The sequence below is a fragment of the Mastacembelus armatus genome, chromosome 8 (assembly GCF_900324485.2).
Source record: "Mastacembelus armatus chromosome 8, fMasArm1.2, whole genome shotgun sequence".
NCBI classification, from domain to species: domain Eukaryota; kingdom Metazoa; phylum Chordata; class Actinopteri; order Synbranchiformes; family Mastacembelidae; genus Mastacembelus; species Mastacembelus armatus.
In genome coordinates, this window is record NC_046640.1 from 21,993,748 (window position 1) to 22,020,463 (window position 26,716).

At 43.0% G+C, this 26,716-nt stretch overlaps 2 protein-coding genes and 3 long non-coding RNA genes across 6 annotated transcripts; 3 read left to right on the top strand and 2 right to left on the bottom strand.

Moving 5' to 3' along the window:
- Positions 1–206: 206 nt before the first annotated feature.
- Positions 207–10,023, bottom strand: LOC113140666 (uncharacterized). The gene is made up of 4 exons (XR_003296676.1): positions 9,302–10,023; positions 5,640–5,722; positions 4,932–5,018; positions 207–615 (listed from the first exon to the last, which is right to left on the bottom strand). It is a non-coding gene; the product is annotated as an uncharacterized LOC113140666 (long non-coding RNA).
- On the top strand, positions 4,055–7,034 carry LOC113140661 (tetraspanin-18-like). Of its 2 annotated transcripts, XM_026324557.1 has the most exons (6): positions 4,055–4,059; positions 4,576–4,657; positions 4,742–4,827; positions 5,658–5,732; positions 6,126–6,314; positions 6,494–7,034. In XM_026324557.1, exons 2-6 carry the CDS (start codon positions 4,579–4,581, stop codon positions 6,527–6,529), a joined length of 465 nt encoding a protein of 154 aa, XP_026180342.1. In that variant the 5' UTR covers positions 4,055–4,059; positions 4,576–4,578; the 3' UTR covers positions 6,530–7,034. The 2 variants fall into 2 exon arrangements, with proteins under 2 accessions (XP_026180342.1, XP_026180341.1); XM_026324556.1 differs by lacking the exon at positions 4,055–4,059 and having other exon boundaries at positions 4,449–4,657.
- Positions 10,024–12,835: 2,812 nt separating the features above from the next.
- On the top strand, positions 12,836–14,072 carry LOC113140665 (uncharacterized). Its single transcript, XR_003296675.2, has 4 exons — positions 12,836–12,959; positions 13,166–13,242; positions 13,605–13,710; positions 13,821–14,072. It is a non-coding gene; the product is annotated as an uncharacterized LOC113140665 (long non-coding RNA).
- Positions 14,073–15,527: 1,455 nt separating this feature from the next.
- On the top strand, positions 15,528–16,445 carry LOC113141297 (uncharacterized). Its single transcript, XR_003296731.1, has 3 exons — positions 15,528–15,574; positions 15,716–15,802; positions 15,982–16,445. It is a non-coding gene; the product is annotated as an uncharacterized LOC113141297 (long non-coding RNA).
- Position 16,446: 1 nt separating this feature from the next.
- Positions 16,447–23,222, bottom strand: LOC113140654 (uncharacterized). Its single transcript, XM_026324544.1, has 13 exons — positions 22,772–23,222; positions 21,947–22,087; positions 21,720–21,838; positions 21,284–21,455; positions 21,091–21,209; positions 19,462–20,884; positions 19,178–19,282; positions 18,367–18,521; positions 18,143–18,228; positions 17,685–17,806; positions 17,417–17,597; positions 16,879–17,032; positions 16,447–16,730 (listed from the first exon to the last, which is right to left on the bottom strand). Exons 1-13 carry the CDS (start codon positions 23,220–23,222, stop codon positions 16,644–16,646), a joined length of 3,315 nt encoding a protein of 1,104 aa, XP_026180329.1. The 3' UTR covers positions 16,447–16,643.
- Between the last annotated feature and the right edge of the window lie 3,494 nt (positions 23,223–26,716).

Consider the following 26,716-nt stretch of genomic DNA (forward strand, 5'->3'; position numbering starts at 1 on the left):
ACTGTCACTGACGGGTCAAATTGACCCGAACAGTATCTTTGTAATATAAACATGTTTTTCCCCCATCCATCCTCCATCCTGACCCAACGATGGTGATAGAAACCTTTCCTGAACCTTCTATTTAACATGGTCCTTCAAGAAGGAGCCTCAACTATTGCCATGGATCCAGATGGAAACACTCTTCACCATCTGACCGTAGTCCTCCACCACCTGCCTAAGTACAAGATTTTAAGTCACCACACTTGCAATTAAGTTCCTGGCCACCAGAGGTCAGTCGCCATCCTCTTGCTGTTGCTTCTAACTTGTCAGTCCTTGATGTTGCTGTTCCCTCTTCTGGTCTAGCCAAGCCAATTGTTTCCTTACAAGACTCGCTACCATATCGTGCTATGGCAGCACCTCAAGAGAGCCCCCCACATGACATACGTGTTCAGTCCTTAAATCCTTCAGCTGAAATTCCTATTCGCCCTCTTGTTTCCTTTTCCTCCCCACAGAGGCAGTTTCCTTCTCCAAAACCCTCAGGCCTCTAACTCACATCATGTTCTAGAGAAGGGGCATGTTGCACCACCTACTGGCAGAACCCATGTATACAAGGTTGAGGGCCCTTCTTCTCCAGACCTTACCAGAGAAGATGAAATACAGTAAAGGATGTTACGATAAGACAATTAATTCATCATGATATATATATATAAGACTGAAATAATCATCTGTGGGCCACAGAAACAAAGACAAAGTGTCAGCAGTCACCTCAAGTCTCTTTTTCTAAAATCTAAAAATCAGATTAGGAATCTGGGGGATTCAGACTTAAATTTTAACAGCAACATTAAATCAATAACATCATCAGCATTTTATCATCTCAAAAACACTGACAGAATCAACGGGATCATGTCTAAACCAGACTTGGAGAGACTCATCCATGCATTTATCTCCAGCAGGTTAGATTACTGTAACGGCCTGTTCACAGGGCTCTCAAAACGAGCTGTGAGGCAGCTACAGTACATCCAGAACACTGCTGCTCGGGTCCTGACTAGAACCAGGAAGTACAACCACATTACTCCTGTTCACAGATCTCTGCACTGACTTCCTGTCTCTCAGAGAATAGACTTTAAAACAGCCCTGCTTGTGTATAAGTCTCTTCATGGCTCAGCACCACAGCACATCTCTGACATGCTGGTGCCATATGAACCATCTTGGACTCTGAGACCATCAGAGTCAGGCCTTCAGCTTGTGCCCAGAGTCAGGACTAAACAGGGAGAAGCAGCGTTTCAGTTTTATGTAGCTAAAACCTGGAATAGTCTCCTGATGATGTTAGACAGGCCTCATCTCTGACAGTGTTTAGGTCCAAGCTAAAAACTTTCAGCTCAGCATATGACACCTGACAGTGTTTTATCTGCACTAATTCTCCTTTAATCTTATTTCAGTTTCATTGTTCACTAGTTGTTGTTTCCTGTTTTGATTTTTCTGTATGTACTTTCACCTTGTCTTTTATTTCTGTAAAGCACTTTGAATTACTCTGTGTATGAATTGTTCTATACAAATAAACTTGTCTTGCCTATAAGAGGAAGTAAAACAGCAAAGCTTCCTTTAAAGCGTCAAACAGAGACATGGCAGCAGTTTGGACCTTAGCTAATGATGCTGTTGAGGAGGAGGTGACATGACATGATGACATGAACAAACAGATTGTTAGTCTCCTATTGCAGCCACAGAGACACTACTGGTGAAAACTGTTGTTAGTTTCTGCAGCTCTGTAATGGAAAGCTGTTTGAGCATAAACTCCATATCCTCGATATCAGATGGTCATTTCATAGACTAGTTCAGTCTTTGTCACAACTAGTTGGGCAGGTGTTTGCACTAGTTAAAAACACATCACTAGTTACACTTTCTCAGCAATAGTGTCATTTCTGTCCAACTAGTTCCAGGAAAAGCCTTACTAGCAATGCCAGTCACTGCACTAGTAAGACCAAAGTCCCAACTAGTCAGCTTTTTGATGTACTAGTGGTCCTCTGGACAACACTAGTAAGGTAAAAGTCTTACTAGTTAACTAGTGTGCTGAAAAAACTGTGATAGGTTTACTAGTCAAGCATGAGTTGGGCTCACTAGTTAACTATGTAAGGTCTCTAGATCTTACTAGTTAACTAGTGAGACTAAAGAATGCATAGTAGTTAACTAGTGAGGTTAAAATCACACTAGCTGTACAAATGACATACATTTTGATGTAACTAGTAGATTACAAAATGTTCACTAGTTCAACCAGTGAAAGACAAAATCCTCACTAGTGACAGGCCTCATCTCTGACAGTGTTTAGGTCCAAGCTAAAACTTTCAGCTCAGCATATGACACCTGACAGTGTTTTATCTGCACTCATTCTCCTTTAATCTTATTTCAGTTTTATTGTTTACTAGTTGTTGTTTCCTGTTTTGATTTTTCTGTATGTACTTTCAACTTGTCTTTTATTTCCGTAAAGCACTTTGAATTACTCTGTGTATGAATTGTTCTATATAAATAAACTTGTCTTGCCTATAAAAGGAAATAAAACAGCAAAGCTTCCTTTAGCTTCATTACAGTCAACACCAGATCGGTCCAATTATGGTAACAGCCTTTGTCATACAGAGACATGGCAGCGGTTTGGACCTTAGCTAATGATGCTGTTGAGGAGGAGGTGACATGACATGATGACATGAACAAACAGACTGTTAGTCTCCTATTGCAGCCACAGAGACACTACTGGTGAAAACTGTTGTTAGTTTTTGCAGCTCTGTAATGGAAAGCTGTTTGAGCATAAACTCCATATCTTCGATATCAGATGGTCATTTCATAGACTAGTTCAGTCTTTGTCACAACTAGTTGGGCAGGTGTTTGCACTAGTCGAACAAAAACACATCACTAGTCACACTTTCTCAGCAACTAGTGTCATTTCTGTCCAACTAGTTCCAGGAAAAGTCTTACTAGCAATGCCAGTCACTGCACTAGTAAGACCAAAGTCCCAACTAGTCAGCTTTTTGATGTACTAGTGGTCCTCTGGACTACACTAGTAAGGTAAAAGTCTTACTAGTTAACTAGTGTGCTGCTGTTTTGGATTTAATGTATAATTTTACTTTCCATTTATGGAATTTCCAAACTTTTGGTGAATTATGTTTAGTATTATACACGTTTTCATCATGCAGCCACCTATGACATCTATGGAAAGAACAAATAGAATTTGTCTTCCTGTTTTAGCCCCTGATGTCAGAGGCTTCCTGTTTCAGCCCCTGAGGTCAGAGGACAGACTTATCAAGAAAATGTTTGCTTTCCAGGGGCACAGTACATCCTGTTGAAGTGTGCACCTCATTCATGTGTATGTATGTGTATGTTACAAACAGATGAATATATTTAAATTTCCTTCCCTTGTTTTGTTCTCATCAGGCTTCAGGTTTCACACTTAATGTATCTGCTGTGAGCTGGTGGTGACACTTGCTGCAGACTGTGCTGTATCCTTCCAAACAGTTTCATCATGCATTTGTTTACAAATTCATATAAATGTCACATTAAATTATTTTTAAATGATTTTAAAAGATTTAAGGTTTTAAGTTTCATATTGCCTTCCTCTATAGGTCACCACAGGTGTCAGTCTCCACTCAGCCAATGGGAGGACTGAGCAAGGACATGAAGGCGGGCATGGTTAAGGCTTAAAAAGAAAGAGTGCCAGCAGTGAGAGTTTAGCTTTTTGCTGCTTTCAGGTGGTTTCTTGCAACTCAACTGTTTGAAGAAAGAAGTAATAGTCAGGATTTTACAAACAGGTATTTTCTTTGTGCTTATTTTTTTGTTTCATCATTTTGCTGCATCATCAAATAAAGACATAATCTGTTTACAAGAAAGGGCCCCAACATAACTGCATAGTTAAGAATTTACCTCAACTAGGTTTTAGTATCTGTGTGCAAGGATGTATCTTAAATATACCTATAGCCTTGGAGATATTATAAGGGTTGTTTGTGTCAACGTCTTACAGACAAGCAGCTGGACATTATGGCACTGTGGGCATGCAGCATCAAAAGATCTCTCTACACTTGCATTATACTCTTAATCGTAAGTCTGCAATACTGCAATATTTTCTTTTTTCTTAAACGTTTAAAAAGCCTGTGAGGTAGTCTAGAGAAACCCATATGCTGATGACACTCTGCTTTATCTATTTTGTTTTTATATACATAGATAGATACATACCTTAAAAATATCACCTGATTTTTAGCCCTGCTGTTACTGCTGCACACACACATATGCACAAACTTGTATTATCCTCAGCCCTGTTTATTGCACAAGCTGAAAGAAAATTAATTTCACCCCATAAACCAAATATTTTTAGATTCATTTAGTTTGTTTTGGAGATTTGGTCGTAAAGATGCAGACAGAATATGGGTTTTGGAATTAGACCTGGTATAAAATAATAATAATAAAAAAGTAACTTGTTCATTAAAATACCAGAATGTGAACAAACATGTTCAGAAAAATACAGATGGGACTAGAAGAACTGAAAGTGTGAACCTATAAATCTAGAAAAGTTGCTTCACTGCATTTCCACATTATATTTTTACTTGTGTCTGGAAGATAATGGGGTCATCTTTAGCGGTGGTCGGCGGGTTTCTGATGTTTGAAGTTCCACAAGATGCAATATTTGGTAATTACTTGGGTGAGTTTGTATTCTACACAAATTTGCATAATTTCTCCAAAAAAACATGAGGGTGTATTCAGTGACTGATGTGTCTTGTATCAGTTTTCAGACTTGGTGGCCTATTGGTGACCACAGGGATTTTAGGACTATGTGGTCTCTACAAAGAGAACAGATGTGCCCTGAAAGTGGTAAGACTTTTTTTAACTTCTAGTTTCCTTATGAACTGGGACTACAGTTCCCACCAGCCTTTCTTACACAAAAGACAAACTGAAAAAGTACAAAAAGTTCTCACATTTATCTGGAAAGTCCTGAGGAGTCCTGTGTTGAACATCATAAAGGGGGAAACATAAACTGCTGATGTTCAGGTTTGTCCCATTCACTGAGAAAAATGAAGAATAAAATAATAAACAAACAAACAAACAAACAAACAAAGCTCCACCAGCTGTAGTTTTTACTGTGTATCTGATACAAGTCATTGTTTGCTTGTGCACCTTAAATGACTAAGTGAGCGGCTTCCTGAGGTTTCACACCTGTAGATTTTAGAGATATCCTGCAGGGTTAAAGCAGCATGAAGTTACCATTCGTCCATGTCTGCAGTCTCTCAGTGCCCCTTGTGCATGGGCTTTTAGGAAGTTTTCAGCATTTGAACCACAACATCTAAAAAACTGTCTCAGTTTCATGGTGAGAACTTCACCCAACAGACCCCAACTGATATAGAAAACAGGTCCATGATTGTCCAACTCATGTCATAAACCCTGAGCTTCAAACAGCAGGAGGAGCCTGATGACCCAGGGTTTCTGTGGCAAAGCTCTGAGGCTTTAACGGCTACGAGGCACCAAGATTTGAGCGCTGAACAGAAACCAATGAACTGAACTACAACACAAACATAATGCAGCAAAGACATTTACACACAAACAAAAAACTGCTGATTTAGAAAAGACCAATATCAGTTTTGATATTTTTGACGTTTATCAGGTTTACAGCCTGAAGGTTTACTGACCTCTTCCTGTCCTTTCAGTTCTCCTTCCATGTCGTCATTCTGTGCATGGTTGACCTGTTTTTCATCATCCTGATTTATGTCAGCTTCGAGGAGGTGAGTAGGAAATGAAAAGGAGGAACAGCAAAACAGATGGAAACAGATCAGAAATCTGTGAATGAAATACATTTCTAACCACAATGCTGTGATTTAATCTCATTAAGTTCTATTATAATGTTCTACATTAGTGTGTAATCAGACCAACTGCTGGTTTCACACTCACAGTCCTCCACAAACACTGGACTGAGGAGTTAAGATAAACCAGGTTGTGGATCCACACACATTCATTGGTGCTGTCAGTCTCTGGATGGGATCTGGACTCAGTGACAGAGACTCAGCTGCTGCTTCCTTCAATAAACTCTGGCCTATTTAACCGTGATATAATGTAAAATGTCAAACAAGGTTTGGCTGCTCATTATTTTAAAATCACTGTCTCTTCCTGCTCCACAGTTTAACTGCCTCGACTGGTTGACTGCAAACGAATGGAATGACCCACTGTATTCTCAACATGTGAACTACAGCACAGAGGATGTTTACAGTTTCTCCCATCAGTCCTCTTTCCTAGGGAACTGTTCTTACGTTATGCACGTCTTAACAATGATGGTGACTGTGGCAGTCACTGCAGCTGGAGTTCTACTGGTAGATAAATACTTCATTTTCTACATTTAAACTGAATGAAGCTCTTCAGGTTCACAGCAGCTTCTCTCTGTGTGCTGCCTCTCTGACACTTATTCTGTGGCTGGTTCAATGCTGGAGGTCATGGCTCTTTGTCCAACCTCCACCCCTCACTTCTCCTCCTGCTCCTGTCTCCCTGTCAGATTACCAGCCTGGTCTGCAGTTTGATCCTCCTGTGACAGCTCAACAGACGTCAGCATCATCGTGACCGTGATCATGAACATGATCGTGACGGTGTCAGCGTTACTATTCCCCTGCAGTAAGAAGAGGATGTGGATTTCAACCATTACCTTCCTCTGCTTCATCAGTGAAGACCATCTCCAGAGTCCAGGCTTTAACAGCCAGTCTGCACTTCTGTATATGAGCTAATGTGTTAAAGACATTTTTATATCCTGAAACTTGGGTCGTTCAAACTATTTGACCTATTGTCAAACTGCAAAACAATCCCTGCTGTGTTAGGAGCAACTCTGAATGTGTTATTGTGCTTTGAAATGATCACTGTGGCTCTGGCTGATTTATTACTAAGTTTCTTGCACTATTGTCTGTTGAGCTATTGCATTTTACAGTTTTCACTTTTAGAAAGAGTTTCCTAATTGACTTCATGTTTCCATAAAATAAGAAAACAGGTGCAGGTTTGTCAGTGTCTTTATTTCGTTGCTCACACGTCACTTTTGGGACCTATGAGGAAAAAAATGAGTTAAAACCTGTTAGTTACCTCCTGCTTTTGGTGCACAAGGCTGAAACATGCATACCCAAATTAAACTAGATGATGTCCTTTGTGAAAAGGTCAGAATATGGCTAGGTCATCCTGTACTACACAGACACAAGCTTCATAAAAATTACTGAATAGTCCTCGCCTAATTTTTTTGTGTGTTTTTGACTGGAAAGTCCTAAATGTAGGTTGTTCTGGTGAATCTAGTGAAAAAATGGATTGAATGTCACACTTGTGGACCAACACAGGTCCAAATCTGGTCACAAAGGAACTAAGATTCAACTTCCTGCATCGTTTTTTGTAAGACTATGTCCAGGCGGACCTTATTGTACCATTTGGACAGTCCGACATTGGCACAATGTCACCAGATAACTTTATGGATGTTTAGAACTGTAAAACACCATATTTTAAATACAAATCAACAGAACAAGATAAGCTAGATAAAATGGATTTATTGTAAAAAAAAAAAGATGCAAACAGCCAATACAGCTGTAGTGCTGCTGGTTCCTCCTGTCTGTGTTATTTGGGTAACAATCACTGCTTTATATAAATATGATCAAAAAAAAAGAACCACCAACCATGCTGCCTTCAATAAAAGTACAGGTTGAAGTGTCCACTGATCTAATTCAGCCTCTGATTCTTCCTCAGAACAGCTTTATTCTACCACAAGCCGACGCTAGCGCCGTTAGCATGTACAGTAGCTGTTAGCATGTACAGTAGTTGTTAGCTGTATAGTAGCTGTTAGCTCTATAGTAGCTTCATATTGTGCTGAATCATCGTCACAGACGTCAATCAAGTTTCCCATAATGCACCGTAACCTTCTAAGAGTGACGTCACACTGTAAAATCTGAAATATGACTCCCCTGACCCCCGCAGCTGCGCGCGGAGCGTGCCCGGCGTTGTCGTGGAGACGGCACTATAGCAGCGTGGTTCATTTAAATCCCCCCTCCTCTTTGCCCCCCATACAGTGTGACACCTCATTGGCTACAACATATGTCAATCACCTTTGACAAACAACGCGACTGGTTGATTTCACTGTCATTAGAAGTTGTTCTCGCCCCCTGACTGGGTTTTGCTCTGAGTCGTGACTCCTATTGGTTTTCGTACTGACTTACGCTGTAAAACATAAAACGAACCAGTTTGGTTTAGACCTGATGTGATTCACAGAAGCCTGCTGAATGTAGATCTACCGTTTGTCTGTCGATTGTCGTGGGAAAATGGCGAATTCCACCATAAAACAAAAGTAAGAAGTGGCGTTTTTCAGCGTTTGTACTCTTGTTAAACATGAAGAAACAAATCGTTGTGATAATTCAATCCTAAATTGCTTTATACCATTTGAGTCACAAGACTTTCTGCTTTCATATGACATATATTTTGTCGGACTTTATTCAAATTTAGCTATGGTGGTAATACATCTGGGAATACAGCCCAAATACAGTTTTGGATTTGTTTTGTTAGGAAAGATCTTTGAAATCCATCAATGCAAGTATCTGAAATATTGAAAAACCAAAGGATGATGAGTACACACCTCGATGGTCATCTGCTAACTGCATTTTAATCCTTTTAACATTCACTGTAGACATGAAGGAAAGTCCAGTTTCTCACATCACGATTAAAAATTAGGTTAAAAAGGAAATGATGGAAGAAAAATCTAATTTGTTACTGTGTTCAGTGGATGAAGTAGCACTCAGGTCCTTTACTGCAGTAACAGTGGAAATAGTAAAAGTCCAGCACTCCAAATGTTACTGCAGTAAAAGTATAAATGTACCATCATCCAAATGTACTTGAAGTATCCAAAGTAAAAGTACTCATTGTGCAGAATGGCCCATTGCACATGAATGGATCTGATATTATTGGATTCTAATTATTGATGGGTTTTACACCTTTTGGCACATACTTTTATTTTGCATATAGTTTGAAGTACTATCATACTCCTGGGACAGGAGACACACTAGCTCTAAAATAAGTGCAGCAGAATAAAGATAGTTGTCTTTGAAATAAAAAATGAATCAAAAGAGCAGCAAGCTGGCACCTGCAGCCTCTTCAGCTGGAATATTTTGAAGAAATGAAACGCACCACAGTCGTGTTTTTGATGTTTTTGCGCCCCCGTGTGGGTTCTAAGTGAACAGGGAACATTTCCAAAAAATCAGCACTCTCTTATTCTTCACTTCACCTGCCTCAGAACTAAATCCTGTCATGTCAGTATGTGACACAGTGGGAGGAGAACATGACGACTCACCTTCCCCAGGTTCACACTTGTCAATAAAGCCACACCGCCTTCATTTGATCGATGACAGCACTGTGTCCAAGATGATCTGCTGCTGATGGGTCGAGGCGAGGAGAGGTCCTGAACCACGTCATCAAAGGTGTTCTCATTAGTTATATCAGAGAAAGACAGACAAGAAAGAAACAAAATATTGATAAATAATATTTTTAAGTAGTACTGCAGTGTTTGATTCAGCGGTGAACCAATGAAATGTGTTAAATGGCATCACAGAGAATTAATATTAAAATGAATCAAATTAGATATTTTTAGATATATTTTTTAATCCCTTCAGGGATTAACAAAGTTTCTCTCATCGGCTTAAAACATAACATAAAATAAAGTTACTAACCCTGCTGCTTCTAAAGAAAGAGACTTGAGGTGACTGCTGACAGTTTCTCTTTGTTTCTGTGGCCCAAAGATGATTATTTCAGTCTTGTCATTGGAGAAAGTTGTTTTGCATCCACACAGTGATCTGTTCAATGCAGTGACAGTGAATCCACTGGTCCATATTCACCTGCTGTGGGTCATCTTAGTGTCATCTGCATAGTTATGGTCGGACACGTTATTGCTGCGTATTATCTGGCCTAAAGGAAATATGTAAAGATTGAACAAAAGGGGTCCCAGGATGGACCCCTGGGGGACTCCACATGTCAATGCCATTTGATCTGAGATACATTTACCAATTTCAATGAAGTACTTCCTGTCTTCAAGATAGGGAATGAAGTACTTCCTGTCTTCCTGCCCTTAAACCATTTAAGGGCAGAACCAGAGATGCCTATCCAGTCCTCTAACCTTTGTAACAGGATCACATGGTCCACTGTGTCAAAAGCAGTTCTCAGATTCAACAGTACTAAGACAGAGACTCTGCCAGCATCGGTGAAAGACTGCTTTTCTTTAGAAGAGGCTTGATGACAGCAAGTTTCAAGGTTCTTAGAAATGTTTCACACTCTAATGAGTTATTAACTAACTGAGTGAGTTGTGGTAACAAACTGCTTAGTGCTGATTTCAGAAATCTAGTTGGTAAAAAATCGAGGCAGCAGGTGGATGAACTCAGACAGGAGATGATCTCTTCAACTGTTTTGTCATTTACAGGTGTGAAATGTGTCAGTTCTACCAAGTGTCTCCTGGATGGCTGCAGAGTTGGTATTTGTGGTGTACAGTTTATTGTTTGTCTGGTTTAATACCTTGAACCTTGTCATTAAAAAATAAAGCAAACTCATTAAATTTAGATGTTGAAATTAGTTCTGATGGCAATGGAGATGGAGGGTTTGTTAACTTACTTACTGTAGCAAACAGGACATAAATAAATAAATGTCATAATGAACCTGGAGCTTCGAGTTAGGCCTTTTTCATTCAGCCTTCCGGCACTCCCTTTTCGGTGCCCTGACCGAGTCATCATTTCTCTGCGGTGCTTTCTGCCTGTTCCTGATCACTTTATCTTTAACAGGACCAATCACATCCAAGATATTTAGAACACTTGAAATATATGAATTCAACAAATCTTCAACATGAGAAAAAGTGGTATTTTCAAACCTAATCATCTCCATAAACAGCGTCCTGGTGGTGACATTTATGTGTCTTTTCTGAACAAATGTGTGTCCAGCTGCATCTTTGGGAATTATGGACAAATGATCAGACAAAGCAACACCAATCACAGTGACATTTGAAATGTTAACACCCTCAGTGATGACAAAGTCCAGAGTGTGACCTCTGGTCTGGGGCGGCTCACTAACATGCTGACTGAGGCCATAGGTTTCAAGGACAGAAGAAAGTTCTTTGGCATTTCTGTCACAGACCTTATCAACGTGAACATTAAAATCACCTGTAATAACCAAACAGTCCAACTGAAAGCATCTCAGTAAAATCATCAATGACATTTTGGAAACATTGGGGAGGTTTGTAAATGATTACGTAGAGAACAGAGGGAGATCATTTTAGCTCCATTTTAAAAGATCCATACTCAAATGATGAAAACTCCCCAAATGACTGTGCGGAACCATATTGTCCCTAAAAAAGAATAAGACGTGCCCAGTCCTGCTATCTAACCATGTTTCTGTTCAAAACATAAAGTCAAGATTATAAGAGAAGATAAAATCATTGATTAAAAATGATTAGTTACATAAAGATCTGACATTGATCTTTTAGCCACTGTGACTTTGGACTGGAGCTATAGCACTCTCCCTGGGCCTCAGGTCGATAAGTGGTTTATTATGGCTATAACTCCTGGAACAGCAGAGGCCCTGGGTGTCCTAGTCGCTGACAGCAGCATTGATGCTAGTCAGGGTCTTTGGTCTGGGAGCAGGTGGGGGGGTCTAACAGGGGTGCTCTGAGGAAAGACAGGTGTGAGTGTTGGCCGAGGTGGTGGAGCTGGTGGAGTTTTAATTGATCGAGGGACAGAGGTCGTGCTCTTGGGTGGCAAAGGGGGTGGTGTTTGCTGGAGGGATAAATTCACTGGTGTTCATGATAAGACCCGTGACCTTGCCAGGTTAGGAGTAAGGGGCACCATTTTAATTCCTGATTTCACCAAGGTTTCCAAACGGTTTGGAAATTCCACTGGTCAAGTTGGCCAAGCCAGGTATCAAAAAGCAGCTTTCTAAACTGTCTAAATTGAATTCGTTAATATGAGGAATGTAATTTCAGCAGTAAAATCCAAACTTAATCCTGAACTTACCTGATATAAATGGAAATAAAACAGCAAAGCTTCCTTTAGCTTCATTGCAGTCAACACCAGATCAGTCCAATTATGGTAAAAGCCTTTGTCAAACAGAGACATGGCAGCGGTTTGGACCTTAGTTAATGATGCTGTTGAGGAGGAGGTGACATGATATGATGACATGAACTAATGGACTGTTAGTCTCCTAAGAAAATTAATTTCACCCTGTAAATCAAATATTCTAAGATTCATTTAGTTTGTTTTTGACATTTGATTGTAAAGATGCAGACAGGAAACGTCAACATGAGGGACAACACCCTGCAGGCTGCTTCTATACAGTTATGAGTAACTGTACATACCACGAGCACAGTTTGATAAATACTGACTATTTTTAAAGATAACTCAAAGTTATTGTACCACTGACTTTGGTTTTGGATTTAATATATAATCTTATTCTCCATTTATGGAATTTCCAAACTTTTTGTGAATTATGTTTAGTATTATAGACGTTTTCATGACGCAGCCACCTATGACATCTTGACACGTGGCTAAAGGTGTGAAAAAATCATGCAGAGATGGAAAGAACATATAGACTTCGTCTTCCTGTATCAACCCCTGAGGTCCACACCAACGTACTTCTCTCGGAAATGTTTGCTCTTCAGGGGAACAGTACATCCTGTTGAAGTCTGCACCTCATTCATGTGTAGACTGGCAGACTAAACACTGCAATGGGAAACACTATTGGCTGCTGTTTGTTCATTCATTTGTTCATTTATCGCCTTCCTCTATAGGTCACCACAGGTGTCAGTCTCCACTCAGCCAATGGGAGGACTGAGCAAGGTTCAAGAAGGCGGGCATGGTTAAGGCTTAAAAAGAAAATGTGCCAGCAGTGAGAGTTCAGCTTTTTGCTGCTTTCAGGTGGTTTCTTGCAACTCAACTGTTTGAAGAAAGAAGTAATAGTCAGGATTTTACAAACAGGTATTTTCTTTATGCTTATTTTTTTGGTTCATCATTTTGCTGCATCTTCAAACAAAGACATAATCTGTTTACAAGAAAGGGCCCCAACATAACTGCATAGTTAAGAATTTACCTCAACTAGGTTTTAGTATCTGTGTGCAAGGATGTATCTTAAATATATGTATAGCCTTGGAGATATAAGGGTTGTTTGTGTCAACATCTTACAGACAAGCAGCTGGACATTATGGCACTGTGTGGATGCACCATCAAAAAAACCTTGTACTCTTGCAATATGACCTTAATCGTAAGTCTGCAATACTGCAATATTTTCTTTTTTCTTAAACGTTTAAAAAGGCTGTGAGGTAGTCTAGAAAAACCCATATGCTGATGACACTCTGCTTTATCTATTTTGTTTTTATATACATAGATAGATACATACCTTAACAATATCACCTGATTTGACAAGAATATGGGTTTTGGAATTAGACCTGGTATAAAATAATATAAAAAATGTAAACTTGCTTATTAAAATACCAGAACAATACCTGAACAAACATGTTCAGAAAAATACAGATGGGACTAGAAGAACTGAAAGTGTGAACCCATAAATCTAGAAAAGTTGCTTCACTGCATTTCCACGTTATAGTTTTTACTTGTGTCTGGCAGGAAATGGGTTTATCTTTAGTGGGGTCCATGGCATGGCTGAGGAACAATGATCTACTAGAACACTTATTTGAAAATGCAAACCAAATGACACCCATTATTCACTTGGGTGAGTTTGAATTTTAGACAAATTTGCATCATTTCTCCAAAAAAAGCATGATGGTGTTTTTGTTTAAAATTTTTGGACATGTATTCATTGACCAATGTGTCTTGTATCAGTTTTCGGGCTTCTTATACCTCTTGGTGTCCTGTTGCTGATCACGGCGATTGTAGGACTATGTGGTCTCTACAATGAGAATAGATGTGCCCTGAAACTGGTAAGGCTTTTTTAACTTCTAGTTTCCTTATGAACTGGGACTACAGTTCCCACCAGCCTTTGTTACACAAAATACAAACTGTTATTAGAAAAAGTACAAAAAGTTCTCACATTTATCTGGAACGTCCTGAGGAGTCCTGTGTTGAACATCATAAAGGGGGAAACATAAACTGCTGATGTTCAGGTTTGTCCCATTCACTGAGAAAAATGAAGAATAAAATAATAAACAATAAACAAACAAACAAACAAAGCTCCACCAGCTGTAGTTTTTACTGTGTATCTGATACAAGTCATTGTTTGCTTGTGCACCTTAAATGACTAAGTGAGCGGCTTCCTGAGGTTTCACACCTGTAGATTTTAGAGATATCCTGCAGGGTTAAAGCAGCATGAAGTTACCATTCGTCCATGTCTGCAGTCTCTCAGTGCCCCTTGTGCATGGGCTTTCAGGAAGTTTTCAGCATTTGAACCACAACATCTAAAAAACTGTCTCAGTTTCATGGTGAGAACTTCACCCAACAGACCCCAACTGATTTAGAAAACAGGTCCATGATTGTCCAACTCATGTCATAAACCCTGAGCTTCAAACAGCAGGAGGAGCCTGATGACCCAGGGTTTCTGTGGCAAAGCTCTGAGGCTTTAACGACTACGAGGCACCAAGATTTGAGCGCTGAACAGAAACCAATGAACTGAACTACAACACAAACATAATGCAGCAAAGACATTTACACACAAACAAAAAACAGCTGATTTAGAAAAGACAAATATTAGTTTTGATATTTTTGACGTTTTTCAGGTTTACAGCCTGAAGGTTTACTGACCTCTTCCTGTCCTTGCAGTTCTCTGTCCTTGTCCTCATTATGGCTGTGGTCAACTTGATTTTTATCATCCTGATTTCTCTAGGCAGGGACATGGTGAGTAGGAAATGAAAATGAGGAACAGCAAAACAGATGGAAACAGATCAGAAATCTGTGAATGAAATACATTTCTAACCACAATGCTGTGATTTAATCTCATTAAGTTCTATTATAATGTTCTACATTAGTGTGTAATCAGACCAGCTGCTGGTTTCACACTCACAGTCCTCCACAAACACTGGACTCGAGTTTTTGTCATTTCAGTCAGATTGTTGTCCAAAAACCATTAAAACCACAGCAGTGAGCCACACAGCTCCAGATGTTGCTGTGAGCAGAGAGAAGCTGGTGGATCAGCAGAACCAGAGACCAGTGGACTCTTGGTTCTCTCAGAGACTATAAACAGTTTTGGTCATTCTCAGCGTCTGGAACTGGTTTTTGGAAACAGGCGGGCCTCCCATTGTTGGTGAGGAAAAACCATGTGAGCCAGGTCACCGGTGTGGCTCCCTGCTGGGTTTTTGATAGTTTTTGGACAACAATGGAGGTCTACGGCACAGACCCATAAGCTGACCCAGGTTCTGGATTCACACACATTCATTGGTGCTGTCAGTCTCTGGATGGGATCTGGACTCAGTGACAGAGAATCAGCTGCTGCTTCCTTCAATAATAAACTCTGTTGGCCTATTTAATGGTGATATAATGTAAAAAGTCAAAGGTTTGTCTGTTCATTATTTTAACATCACTGTCTCTTCCTGCTCCAGTTTCACTGCTGCGACAGTCCAACTGTGAACAAATGCAACGTGTCTGTAAGTTGGTTTATAGATTTTCATTTTTCTCTGAGCGTTGGGTGACTTTATTTAAAGATGAATCATTTCCTGCAAAGTGACCTGCTGTGATCTGCAGATGTGAACTACAGGACAGAGGATGTTCACAGTTTCTCCTGTCAGTCTTCTATCCTACAGGACTGTTCTCTTGAAATCCGCTTCTTAGCATTTGTGGTGATTGCGAATATCCTTGGAGGCGAATTTCTACTGGTAGGTAAATGCTTTATTTTCTACATTTAGACTGGATGAAGCTCTTCAGGTTCACAGCAGCTTCTCTCTGTGTGCTGCCTCTCTGACACTTATTCTGTGGATGGTTTAATGCTGGAGGTCATGGCTCTTTGTCCAACCTCCACCCCTCACTTCTCCTCCTGCTCCTGTCCTTCTGATAGATTACCACCCTGGTCTGCAGCGTGACCCTCCTGAGGCAGCTCAAGAGAGTCGAACGTGAGCGTGAGCGTGATGTCAATGTTACTATTCCCCTGCAGTAAGAAGAGGATGTGGATTTCAACCATTACCTTCCTCTCCTTCATCAGTGAAGACCATCTCCAGAGTCCAGGCTTTAACAGCCAGTCTGCACTTCTGTATATGAGCTAATGTGTTAAAGACATTTTTATATCCTGAAACTTGGGTCGTTCAAACTATTTGACCTATTGTCAAACTGCAAAACAATCCCTGCTGTGTTAAGAGCAACTCTGAATGTGTTATTGTGCTTTGAAATGATCACTGTGGCTCTGGCTGATTTATTACTAAGTTTCTTGCACTATTGTCTGTTGAGCTATTGCATCTTACAGTTTTCACTTTTAGAAAGAGTTTCCTAATTGACTTCACGTTTCCATAAAATAAGAAAACAGGTGCAGGTTTGTCAGTGTCTTTATTTCATTGATCACACGTCACTTTTGGGACCTATGAGGAAAAAAATGAGTTAACGTCGTTTAGAGAGAGACCAAAGCTCATGAATCACATCCTAAGCCTTTAAATGATTAGAAGCTATTTCTAAAGACCATGTAAGGACCTCTGTAAGGCCTCTGGGTGAACTTTGTTTTTTACATCTCTACCGTGTTGACTCACCGTGGACGCAGCCCACGGTGCAGTCACCATCTGCAGCAGAGCACACTTCAGTCCAGCAGAAAAAGAAGATCTGAGGAGACAGAAACAAAGTGAGAAACTCAAAGCAGCTATTATATAAATACAGTAATCCTAGGCCTGAACATGGCAGCTGAGCAGCATCTGTCACTTCAAACTGAGTCCAGTCTCTGTTTACTGGGTGTTTGAGATGTGGGAAGTACCTCTGGGTCCACCAGGTGAGCTGATCCTCCTCCAGCCCTGTCAGAGGGACTCTCTGAGGGCAGGGCCTGGAAGCTGGAGACTCTGATCCTCCAGATGTGGAGGTGGTCAGAGTGTGGAGAAGGAAGCAGCTGTGATTCCCCCTGGCTGCCACAGCTAAACAGCAGCCAGTGACAGGACTGTTACAACTCAACATTCGTCAAGGAAGAAACAGAAGCACAGACACAAAACCATCATCTGTTCAGACTTTGGAGCTCAAACTTACTCAGACCCCACAACACAAAAGCAAATGGACAAACAAAAGCATTAGATGACATTTCACCAGGTACAAAGGATCAAAACCTTGTCATCCTTACATTCTTGAGATTTGTGTCTAAAAACATTCAGGAGGAATCAACATCAAGAACCACACAGGGATTTAACATGATCCATTGAAAAGGCCACAGCCCCTCCCAGGATCCTGGCTAGTCCGTAAACTATAGCTGAAACCAGATTAACTGTTAACAGCATTTCTTTTCCATTTCCTGTGTAGAAACATACCGGTCGTACAGGAGCATCCAGGCGGGATATGGAGTGTGGACATAAGCCAAGCAGGAGTGAACCAGCAACACCAGGTCAGCCTCTGGTGCATCCAGCAGCCTCACTTCCATATACAGAGGTCTGCCTCGCACGAGGCTGAGAGGCAGGTGGGCCTCTGGGTGGAACCAGCTGAACGTCTGGTCTATGAGGAAAACAATAGTGTGGCATTACAAAATAAAATAAATAAATAAAGATCTGGGTAATTGATCAGTGATTGGAAAGTGCTCACCTGTGGCAATTCTCAGGTGCACAGTGCCAATGGTTGGTGTAGACTGAATAGGAGGTGGAGTAGGCTGATCCATCACATGGGGCCTCACTTCACCCAGTGGAACTGGGTCACAGTCCATTGACCTGTACACACACACACACACACACACACACACACACACACACACACACACACACACACACACACACACGTCATTAGTGCTGCAGCTTTTTGTTCTCACCAACCCTGAAGCTGAAGGTGTGTGAGATCCACTGTTTGTGTTTTCTGCATCAGCATATTAACGTTAAAACGTTTGTGTCCTTCCGGCATTTTACTGATCACATTCATCCAAAACCTGCCTAACTCAGGGTGGAGCGGAGGATCTAGTAGAGGCAGAAATGATCCAACAAACAGCACCACAAGGCTGTTTGCAAAGCAAATGTTTGACCTCATAACCAAATGAGCTCTTCCCAGAGTACCTGACAGGAGCGTTCCCATGCACATTAGTGTGGTGATGTTGAAGAGAGCGGACTCCCAGCAGATCAAACGCCGTCGGAACAAACACCTAAAAGACAAGAACGTAGGAAAACGGCTTAAACTGTGTCAGACAGAAAAACAGGAGCAGTGTCATGAACAGCTTTACTCCACTGAGGACCAGCAGCCTCAGTGTGTGTGTGTGTGTGTGTGTGTGTGTGTGTCGTACATGCATGTTCCAGCCACGTCCATCCGGGCCCACGGCGTAGAGGCCGGGGTCAGAGGTCAGCGTGCAGGACGCCGTCTCGTCCTCAGACGGATGAGCAGGAGGGGAGTCGATGGGCTCCAGCACCACAAAGACATAATGCTGTCCCACTGTGCAGCCTGTCAACACAGTCACATTTCTATCACCGAGGACTTTGGCTATATCACATCTCAGGCTCTTATGTCAGGTTCTGTGTTTTCACGTTCATGTTGGTGAAGGGTCCAGCTCCATGTGCAAGAGCCCAGATGTGATAACAGCTTTTGCTCAGTTCCAACCAATTTACTACTCGGCCTTAAACCTTCAACCTAATATTTCATCTATTCCAGTATACCAGAAATCACACACAACCTGGTCTTATTACAGCAGTGAGAACACAAAACCTAACGCTACCTCTAAAACTAAGTCAGCTTATGGGTCTGTGCCGTAGACCTCCATTGTTGTCCAAAAACTATTAAAAACCCAGCAGGGAGCCACACCGCTGAGGTGGCTCACATGGTTCTCCCTCACCAACAATGGGAGGCCCGACTGTTTCCAAAAACCAGCTCCAGCGTCACTGTTTACAGTCTCTGAAGGAACAAAGAGTCCTTGTTTTAATAGTCTTTGGACAACAGTGGAGCACAGACACACACATGTCATTTCTGGACTCTGGTGTTCTGGTCCTGAGCACAGTTTAAATGAAAACACCAAGTTGAATTGAAACAAGAACTTCAGGCATCCAGTTTTGGCTTCATTTATATCAGACAAGTGTTGACAGGATTAGTTGTTAGAGTCTCACCCTTCACTCGATATGAGCAGCAGCCCAGAGAGAGGCTGCAGTCGAAGTCTGACATGGGGCCAAGGCCGCAGGGCGAGGGTGTGTACGCACTGGCTTTGACATGATCTGAGCACAGAAAGGGAAAAAAACAAAACAGAAGAACCAGTTTTACTTGAACGGTTCTATTCAGGATTAATGCAGTTCAGAAAAGACTCCATGGAGGTGTCTGTCTGTCAGAAACTCATCCTGACACAAACAACACCTAAACAAAAATAACTAGTCAACATGAACAGAATATCATTTACCTTCCATTTTGTCATCGGGCCTCTCGTCTGCGTCTCCTCCACCCGGGCGCCACAAAGCGTCAGATGGAGTCATGGGATGGGAATAATAGGCATAAAAAGGGCTGTAGAGCAGCTGAGGGGGATAAACGGCCTCAGCACCGACCACAGGATCCAGCCTGCTGGAGTCTGAGCCCGAGGGTAGCTGAGAATCAGATTCTGCCTTTCTAGAGCTCACGGTGCTTGAAGGAGGTGGGGTTGGGCTGTGAGGTTGGTCTAAAGCTTTATTTGTTGGAGACCCCTGGTGTTCAGCACTCAGGAGTCCATAATACATGTGATAGAAGAGATAAGGGTGCATGTAGAATGGATGATGAGGAGGATAGTGGCTGGACACTGACATGGGGAAAGGGGGTCGTCCGGGAGGAAAAGAAGCGGACTGTTGCTTCTTGCCCTCCAGCTCTGGTTTCACATCCTCCTCTACAGACAGAACTGGATGTTTGGGCCCTTCAGTATTGGATATCACTTTTTCTGTGTTTGGCTGATCTACGTAAAGCTTTTTGTGGACTTTGTCAGCAAGTGAATGAACGTAAGGCGGGTTTGTTTCTGCAGACATGTCAGGATGTAGAGGAAAAAGTGTTCCAACTCCACTCTGAGGAACATATGGAAGGTATTGAAAGTAGTGGGGAGGAGGAGGGCCTTTATGAACAAATTCAAGACCTGCTGGGAAGGTGTAAGGAGGAAAAAGCAGCTCAGACTTGGACTGATGGACACCGGAAAACTCACCAGTGGGAGAGTGAGTTGAAGACAGTTCTTCATGACCCTCAGCACCTGGATCTGGGTTTTGAGGTGGGTGGGAAAGAAGGATTTTGGGGTGATAGTAGTAGTGGTAGTATGGATTAAAGGCATGGATGGGGGGCTGGAGAGTGGGGGCTTTAACATCCATTGAAAAGTCTGTAGTTTTTACACTGTCCCTCTCAGAGAAGCCCAACATTGGAGGCTTTTGTTCTTGCCACAGATCTGGATAGACCTGAGTCAAATGTTTTATTTCACCTGCAGACAAAGTGTGCACACTAGGATCTCCAGGAACCTGCTGGATGTAGAAGTCCTGATGGTCTGGCTTGGCATCAACTAGAGGCAGAGGCTGTGGACCTAATATAGGTTCAGGAGTTGAAGATGGGGGTTCAGTTCGGTCGTATGCAGCATGCACATCAAGTCCAGGATACCTGTGGGGATCTGTAGGGTGGGGATAATGCAGTGGGGCCAGGTAGAAAGGTGGAGCCCATGGAAAAGAAACCAGAGAACCAGGCACAGGGGCCATCTGTCCTCCGGTTAGATGAAGAGAGCCCTGAGGCTGGTCGATCTGTGGGAGCTCTTGAATGGGGGAGACGGGACACGACAGCGTGAATGTTTTTTGTCCTGTTTGGAGGGAAAGTGTGTGTTTTCCATCCTGGAAGAGATCAGAGATTTTCTCTGTGAGAAACCAACAAACCACATGACTGTTATTGATGGAAGATCTGTTCCTAGCCTCGGTGAATTTATCTGGATTCCTATAATCACTTGCAGATCATTTTTAAATTTTCTGCTGGAAATGGTTTTTTTTTGTCTCTTATGAATCATGACTATTGATCAGCACCCGCCCATGTGTCCCCTCACCTTTACAGTGACACCACAGGAGAAGAAGGGAACAGTGACCAAACTCTCTGCCTCTTGTCTCTCCACGGTCCAGCCACACGGCTCAGCCAGCACCCGCACAGGAGTCCATTCTCCTCGCACTGTAAGGGAGAAACACCGTCCATGCAGGAGTCAAATAATCAGAAACGTGGACAGGACGAAACATCAACTTTACCGTTCACCCTGAGCCCCTCTGCAGCCGACCATCCCTCCACTTTGACGGTCATAGCATTTGGAAAGCAGCACAGTGGGGACAGGCCCCTGGGACCAGGCTGGACCTGAGACACTGGGCAGGAGATCTTGACTGGACGACTCCTCCACAGCAGAGGCAACACGTAGTGATCATCCTGAACAAACAGAATTCCCTTCAGTACTTTTAATGTCTATGGAAACAGGTTCATCCTTTAGAGAAGACAAGTCTGTGATTAAGAAACCAAACATGAGTCAGTCCCTCAACAGAACCATCTTCTTTTCAAGATGCCACAGACCTAAGAACAGTATTTCACAGGGTTTTGGAATAAGAGTAATGAAACACCAGTCTCTCTTAGGGACTGGGGCAAAAATGAAGATGCAGTAACTGGTGCTGCTGGACAGGAACAACGACCCTGTACCTCCTGAGTGACATGGCAGGCGTCATATTGCGCCTTCAGGATGAGGTCTGTCAACGTGGTGTGAACAGAGTAACCACATGCAGGCGGCAGCTGGGACAGGGGGACGGGCAACTCCTTCGCTGGAAGGACAAAACACAACCTTCATCTCACCGGAGTGAATTAAAAAGGTGAAGAGTAGATTAGTGGACCACAGCCCTCAGATCCCACACATGCAGCAGCAGCGTCACCTCGGTCCAGCAGCAGCGGTCTAGCCTGTCTCCTCCTGACGATGAGGCTCATGGCGTCGCGTCTACACTCCACCTTAGGGTGCAGCCCCAGCCAGCTCTCGTCCGAGCCGCTGACCTGCAGATCTTTGATCCTCGCCCAGCCTGGTAAACAAAGTAAACCACGACAGAGAAAACACATCAGGGTGATACTGTTGAACAGAAAGCTCCAGCTGGGCTGAAGCAGGAATATGCTGAAAAAACAAATTGTATTAAAAAATAAAACTTATAGTTCAGATTTGGGATTTTAGTTCTTCTTCCTACAGCGTACATGTCCTTTTGGTTTTCTAAGTGTTGAAGTTCTTCATAAATGCAGTGGAGAAAAGTCTGTTTCAAAACAGCTTAAAATGAAAATACTCAAATACCTTAAAGTAGTATTTGACTAAATCTACTTCTGTACTCAGCTGTTCCAAACTGCAGTAATTTTCTTTTAAGCTAAAAAAAAAAGTGAAGGCCAACAATATTATCTACTCTCAGTTACAGCTTAGGGTCAAAGGTGAGACTGGAGGAGGGGTAAGTGAATGTGGTCTTCAGCCAGACCCTTCTGATGCCAACTGAACTCAGTTCTAGTTTGAGGCCCTGGGAGCCGGTTGTGTCCTGAAGGTCAGGTGTTCACTGATCCTGGGTTTTTCCTGTTCGTGGAGGATTAATTGTTAAATTCAACACCTCATTGAACCATCAGCCACAAACTACAACCAGACCAGGTTTTTAGATCCACATTGGTTTGGTCATTTCCAGCAGGACGCGCTCAGACGCTCCTGACCCAAACTGAACCCTCTGGTGACCCACCTGGACTTGGGTGGTCCACATTAGGCCCGTCTGTTTCCAGCTGATCGCTGATGGCAAACCTGCCGTGAGTGACAGATTCAATCTCTCCTTCGCTGCAGTTTTCAGTCGAAAGGTCAAACGAGGAAAACACATGTTCTCCTTCGGTTTGCGTCGGTCTGTGGCCGTTTATTGGAGGAATCGCCACCATGGGTCTGAGTCTGGGTCTGGGTCTGTGTCTAGGTCTCCGCTCGATTCTTCTTACAGAACTTTTATTGGGGGGAATTCTCGGGTCTCCTTTCTCCAGCATCGGGCCGGGAGGTCGTTCTGGTCCGTCGTCCGGGCGTCTCGCCGTCAAAGCGCCGCTCTGTTCGTTAGGGGGGGAGTCTGGACGAGAGTCACACCAGCCCACCGGAGGGAAAGTCATCACTGTGAGCGTGTAAACAAGCATGAATCCGTTGAGTTTCCAACACATCGCAAACTTTCTCCCTGTGCAGCAGAAACACTGGGACAAAGCGAAGAGCGGCGCGGGGTTTAACACCTGGCAGCACACCTGGTCACTAATTAGCCTTAATTAGCGACGCAGCTCAGGTCTGGGCTCAGTCTGTCACCACGTGTTGTTATTATCACAACAAACTGACGACACATTGATCATTAAGGCTCAGTGAAATGTGGGATTTACTCTCTAGAAATAAAATGTGACCTGACCTGACATTAAATGAAGTATCTTTCCACTAGAGGGCAGCACCACACTGTCAATACGTATATGAGAAATGTGTATGTACCCTGATCTATCTATACATTTATCAATATATCAATCTATCTGTACATCTATCACAACAAATGTACTTTTCCTATTTTTCAAAAGGCACATCTTATTAATCTTAAAAAACAAGTGGAACACATCCATCATCTGTACCCGCTTAGTCCTAATTAGGGTCCCAGGGATCAGCTGGAGCCTGTCCCAGCTCTCTTTGGGTGAAAGGCAGGGGTCCACCCTGGACAGGTCCCCAGTCCATCACAGGGCCACATAGAGACAAACAACCTCACACACTCACACTCACTCCTATGGGCAATTTAGAGTCACCAATCAACCTGACATACATGTTTTTGGACTGTGGGAGGAAACCAGAGTACCTGGAGAAAACCCACACAAGCACAGGGAGAACATGCAGACTCCACACAGAAAGGCCCCTGATGGGTTTCAGACCAGGAACCTTCTTGATGTGAGGCAACAGAGCTAACCACTAATCCACTGTGAAACACTGTACCTGACAGTAAAAACAGTTTTAACCTGAGGAGAAAATGTACAAACCTCCCAGTAAAACAACGTTACTGAGACTTTATGAGCCTGAACCAATTTAATGAAGTGAAATGAAGACAGAGGTTTAATGTGCACAAGTAAATGTGAAGGAGCCAAAACATGAAGGTGCTTTAGGCCATAAATACATTTAATCCAGTCGTCTTTACCTCCAGTAAATATCTTGTTCTCCATCTTCAAACCTGTTGTGCGATTTATGAAAATATTTCCTGTTTGAGGTTTAATTTATTGCCTAAATGCCCTGCATCCTTTACATTCCTCTGCACCTCACTGTTGTTGTTATTCTTCACTGACATCACCTGTCCAATCAGAATCTCATGAACGTAGCTAATAAAAGTTTAAACCCCTTAAGCCCTGGGAAGTGTTTTTGGATTTGGATTGGACTGGATCAGCAGATTTGAACCAGATTTGAAAAATCCTTATCAAAATGATCTTGATATAATAATCAGTCGGTGACACTGATGCTGTTGAACTGCAGCTCCACTAAAAGCGATGCAGCGTAAATAAAGCAAACACTGCAGTGCTGTCAGTTTGGGCTGTGAGTTGAGCTGAGGAGACGCTCTGTGACCTTCTCAAAATGGCGGCAGCAGGTCACAGTTTGGTCCCAGTGAATGGGGCCGCCGGGGTGGAAGGGGTTAAAAAATTAAAAAAAAAAGCTACAGCTGCTCCTATGAAAAACAAAAACACATCTAGGATCTGCTGCAAGGTCACTGTTAGTCTGCACCAAAACAATTAGAGATGTACCGAGTCATCACGTGTGGTCATGATGTCATCACCCGAGGCCTCGCTGGTCATTTTCCCACACCTCACCTCACCTCACCTCACCTCACCTCACCTCACCTGACCTGACCTCACCTCACCTGTGCGGCCTCCACCTCTGGCTCTGGGCAGGAGGATTAGTGCTGTGGGGAAGCAGGCACAGTTTAGAGGATTCAAACAGCAACGCTTCATAAAGAGGATGTGAAGCTGTGTGTGTGCGTGAGTGTGTGTGTGAGTGTGTGTGTGTGCGTGTGTGTGTGGATGGGGGGGGGGAGGGGGGGGGGGGGGGGCAGTTGATGATGGGCGCGGCAGGGGGATGACTCATATTTGGAGTTGCCTAGCTACAGCCAGGAGTTGTTTTCTTTAGTCTCCAAGCACGAGAGTGCGCTGTGCACGTCTGGATTTCATTGAGAGAGCGAGGGTTTGAGGGGGCGGCCTGAGGACCGGGGTGGCACCGGGCAGGAAACGGGAGGAGCATAAAATGTTCCCAAAGAGGAGGTGAAGTCACGTGAGGAGAAACCGGAGTTAAAGGGAAAAGAAAACGAGTGTGGGTTAGAAAAAGAGCGCTCAGGGTGAGGGAAGTGAGTCAAAAATGAAAACCCCTGGCCAGTAACCATGGAAACAGGTCTGCTCAACTAAATATGAGGAATTCTTCTTTATTGAATGTAAACGGCGGCTGGGGCACGCACACACACACACACACACACACACACACACACACACGTGTACTGTGCTTTAAGAACAGACTCCTGTGTGCGTCTCATTCAAAGCCCAGGCAGGCGACAAGCAGAGCTCAGGCAAACACTCAGAAAGGAAACTCTCTTAGCTGCCTGTTCAGCAGGATGTCTGAGGTCTCAATAAGATCTGGACGGGGCCCCTGACTCACAGGTTTATCTCTGTCATGGCTGAAACTAGAAACCAGAAAAGTGTCTCAGAAAAGGCAAATGAGCAGCTGGAGGTTTTGCCAAACAGCATCAGGCTTTCTCAGCAGCAGGGACACGGAGGTGGGTCAAGTCTCTGACGGTCCCTGAGGGTCCTGCCACAGTCCAGACCCAAACCCCACAGAACATCTGCACAGAGACCTGAAGATGGAGGCTCTGACTGTTCCCTCCAACCTGACTGGGCCTGAGAGGATCAGCAGGAAGAAGGGATCCAGGAGAGACTGAAGCTGGACCCGTTTCCGAATCCTTCTCTAATGAGAAATTTCAGTTTCTAAAAACATGTTTAGACTTTGAAGAGTGAAAAAAATGCCAATTTGATCCGTTTTGAAGCAACACGATAAACGTGCAGACTGAAGATATAAAAGATGTTTAAGCAGAAACACAGTAAGACAGAACACAACAACAGGAACACAATATAAACAACAGCTGTAATTGTAGAGATCACTGTCTGATGATGCGCCAACCTACATGTGAAAATAGACAATCTTTGTTTTCTGAAACGAGGCTGAAGGTCACAACATGGACACGAAGTGGGGAGGTGACATTCCTGGAAAAACAAACTGATGACGATCATGATCTTGTTCCTGAGAATCACAGAGAAGAAGAGCTGGAAAGGACAAACTGTGTGTGTGTGTGTGTGCGTGTGCGTGCGCGCGCGCGCGTGTGTGTTAGAGGTGCAGCCTGTACGTACTGCGTGTACTCTTGGAGTATGTGTGTGTGTGTGTATACACGTGTGAAAATGTGTGTGTCTCCGTCGGACTCTGCTGACATGCCCGTGCAGCAGCTTATTATCAAAACCCGCCCGGCGACACCGGCAGCAGGGACAAAGGCCCAATTAGTCAACAGGCCGAGGGGAGGAGAGAGTTTCAACACAAACCTCCTCACATCAGCCCCTTTGGTTTTGCTTTGTCCCCTTCAGGACGCTCACATCCAGCCTTTGAAACGACT

Bases quoted from the DNA above. Each gene is read 5' to 3' on its own strand.
- LOC113140654 (XM_026324544.1), bottom strand. From the start codon at position 23,222: ATGTGTTGGAAACTCAACGGATTCATGCTTGTTTACACGCTCACAGTG. The intron at 22,088-22,771 runs GTGGGTCACCAG...TTTGTTTACCAG, and splicing joins TGTGGACCACCCAAGTCCAG to GCTGGGCGAGGATCAAAGAT. The intron at 16,731-16,878 runs GTACTTCCCACA...CTGTCTCCTCAG, and splicing joins CTCACCTGGTGGACCCAGAG to ATCTTCTTTTTCTGCTGGAC.
- LOC113140661 (XM_026324557.1), top strand. From the start codon at position 4,579: ATGGGGTCATCTTTAGCGGTGGTCGGCGGGTTTCTGATGTTTGAAGTT. The intron at 4,658-4,741 runs GTGAGTTTGTAT...GTCTTGTATCAG, and splicing joins AATATTTGGTAATTACTTGG to TTTTCAGACTTGGTGGCCTA. The intron at 5,733-6,125 runs GTGAGTAGGAAA...CCTGCTCCACAG, and splicing joins TTTATGTCAGCTTCGAGGAG to TTTAACTGCCTCGACTGGTT.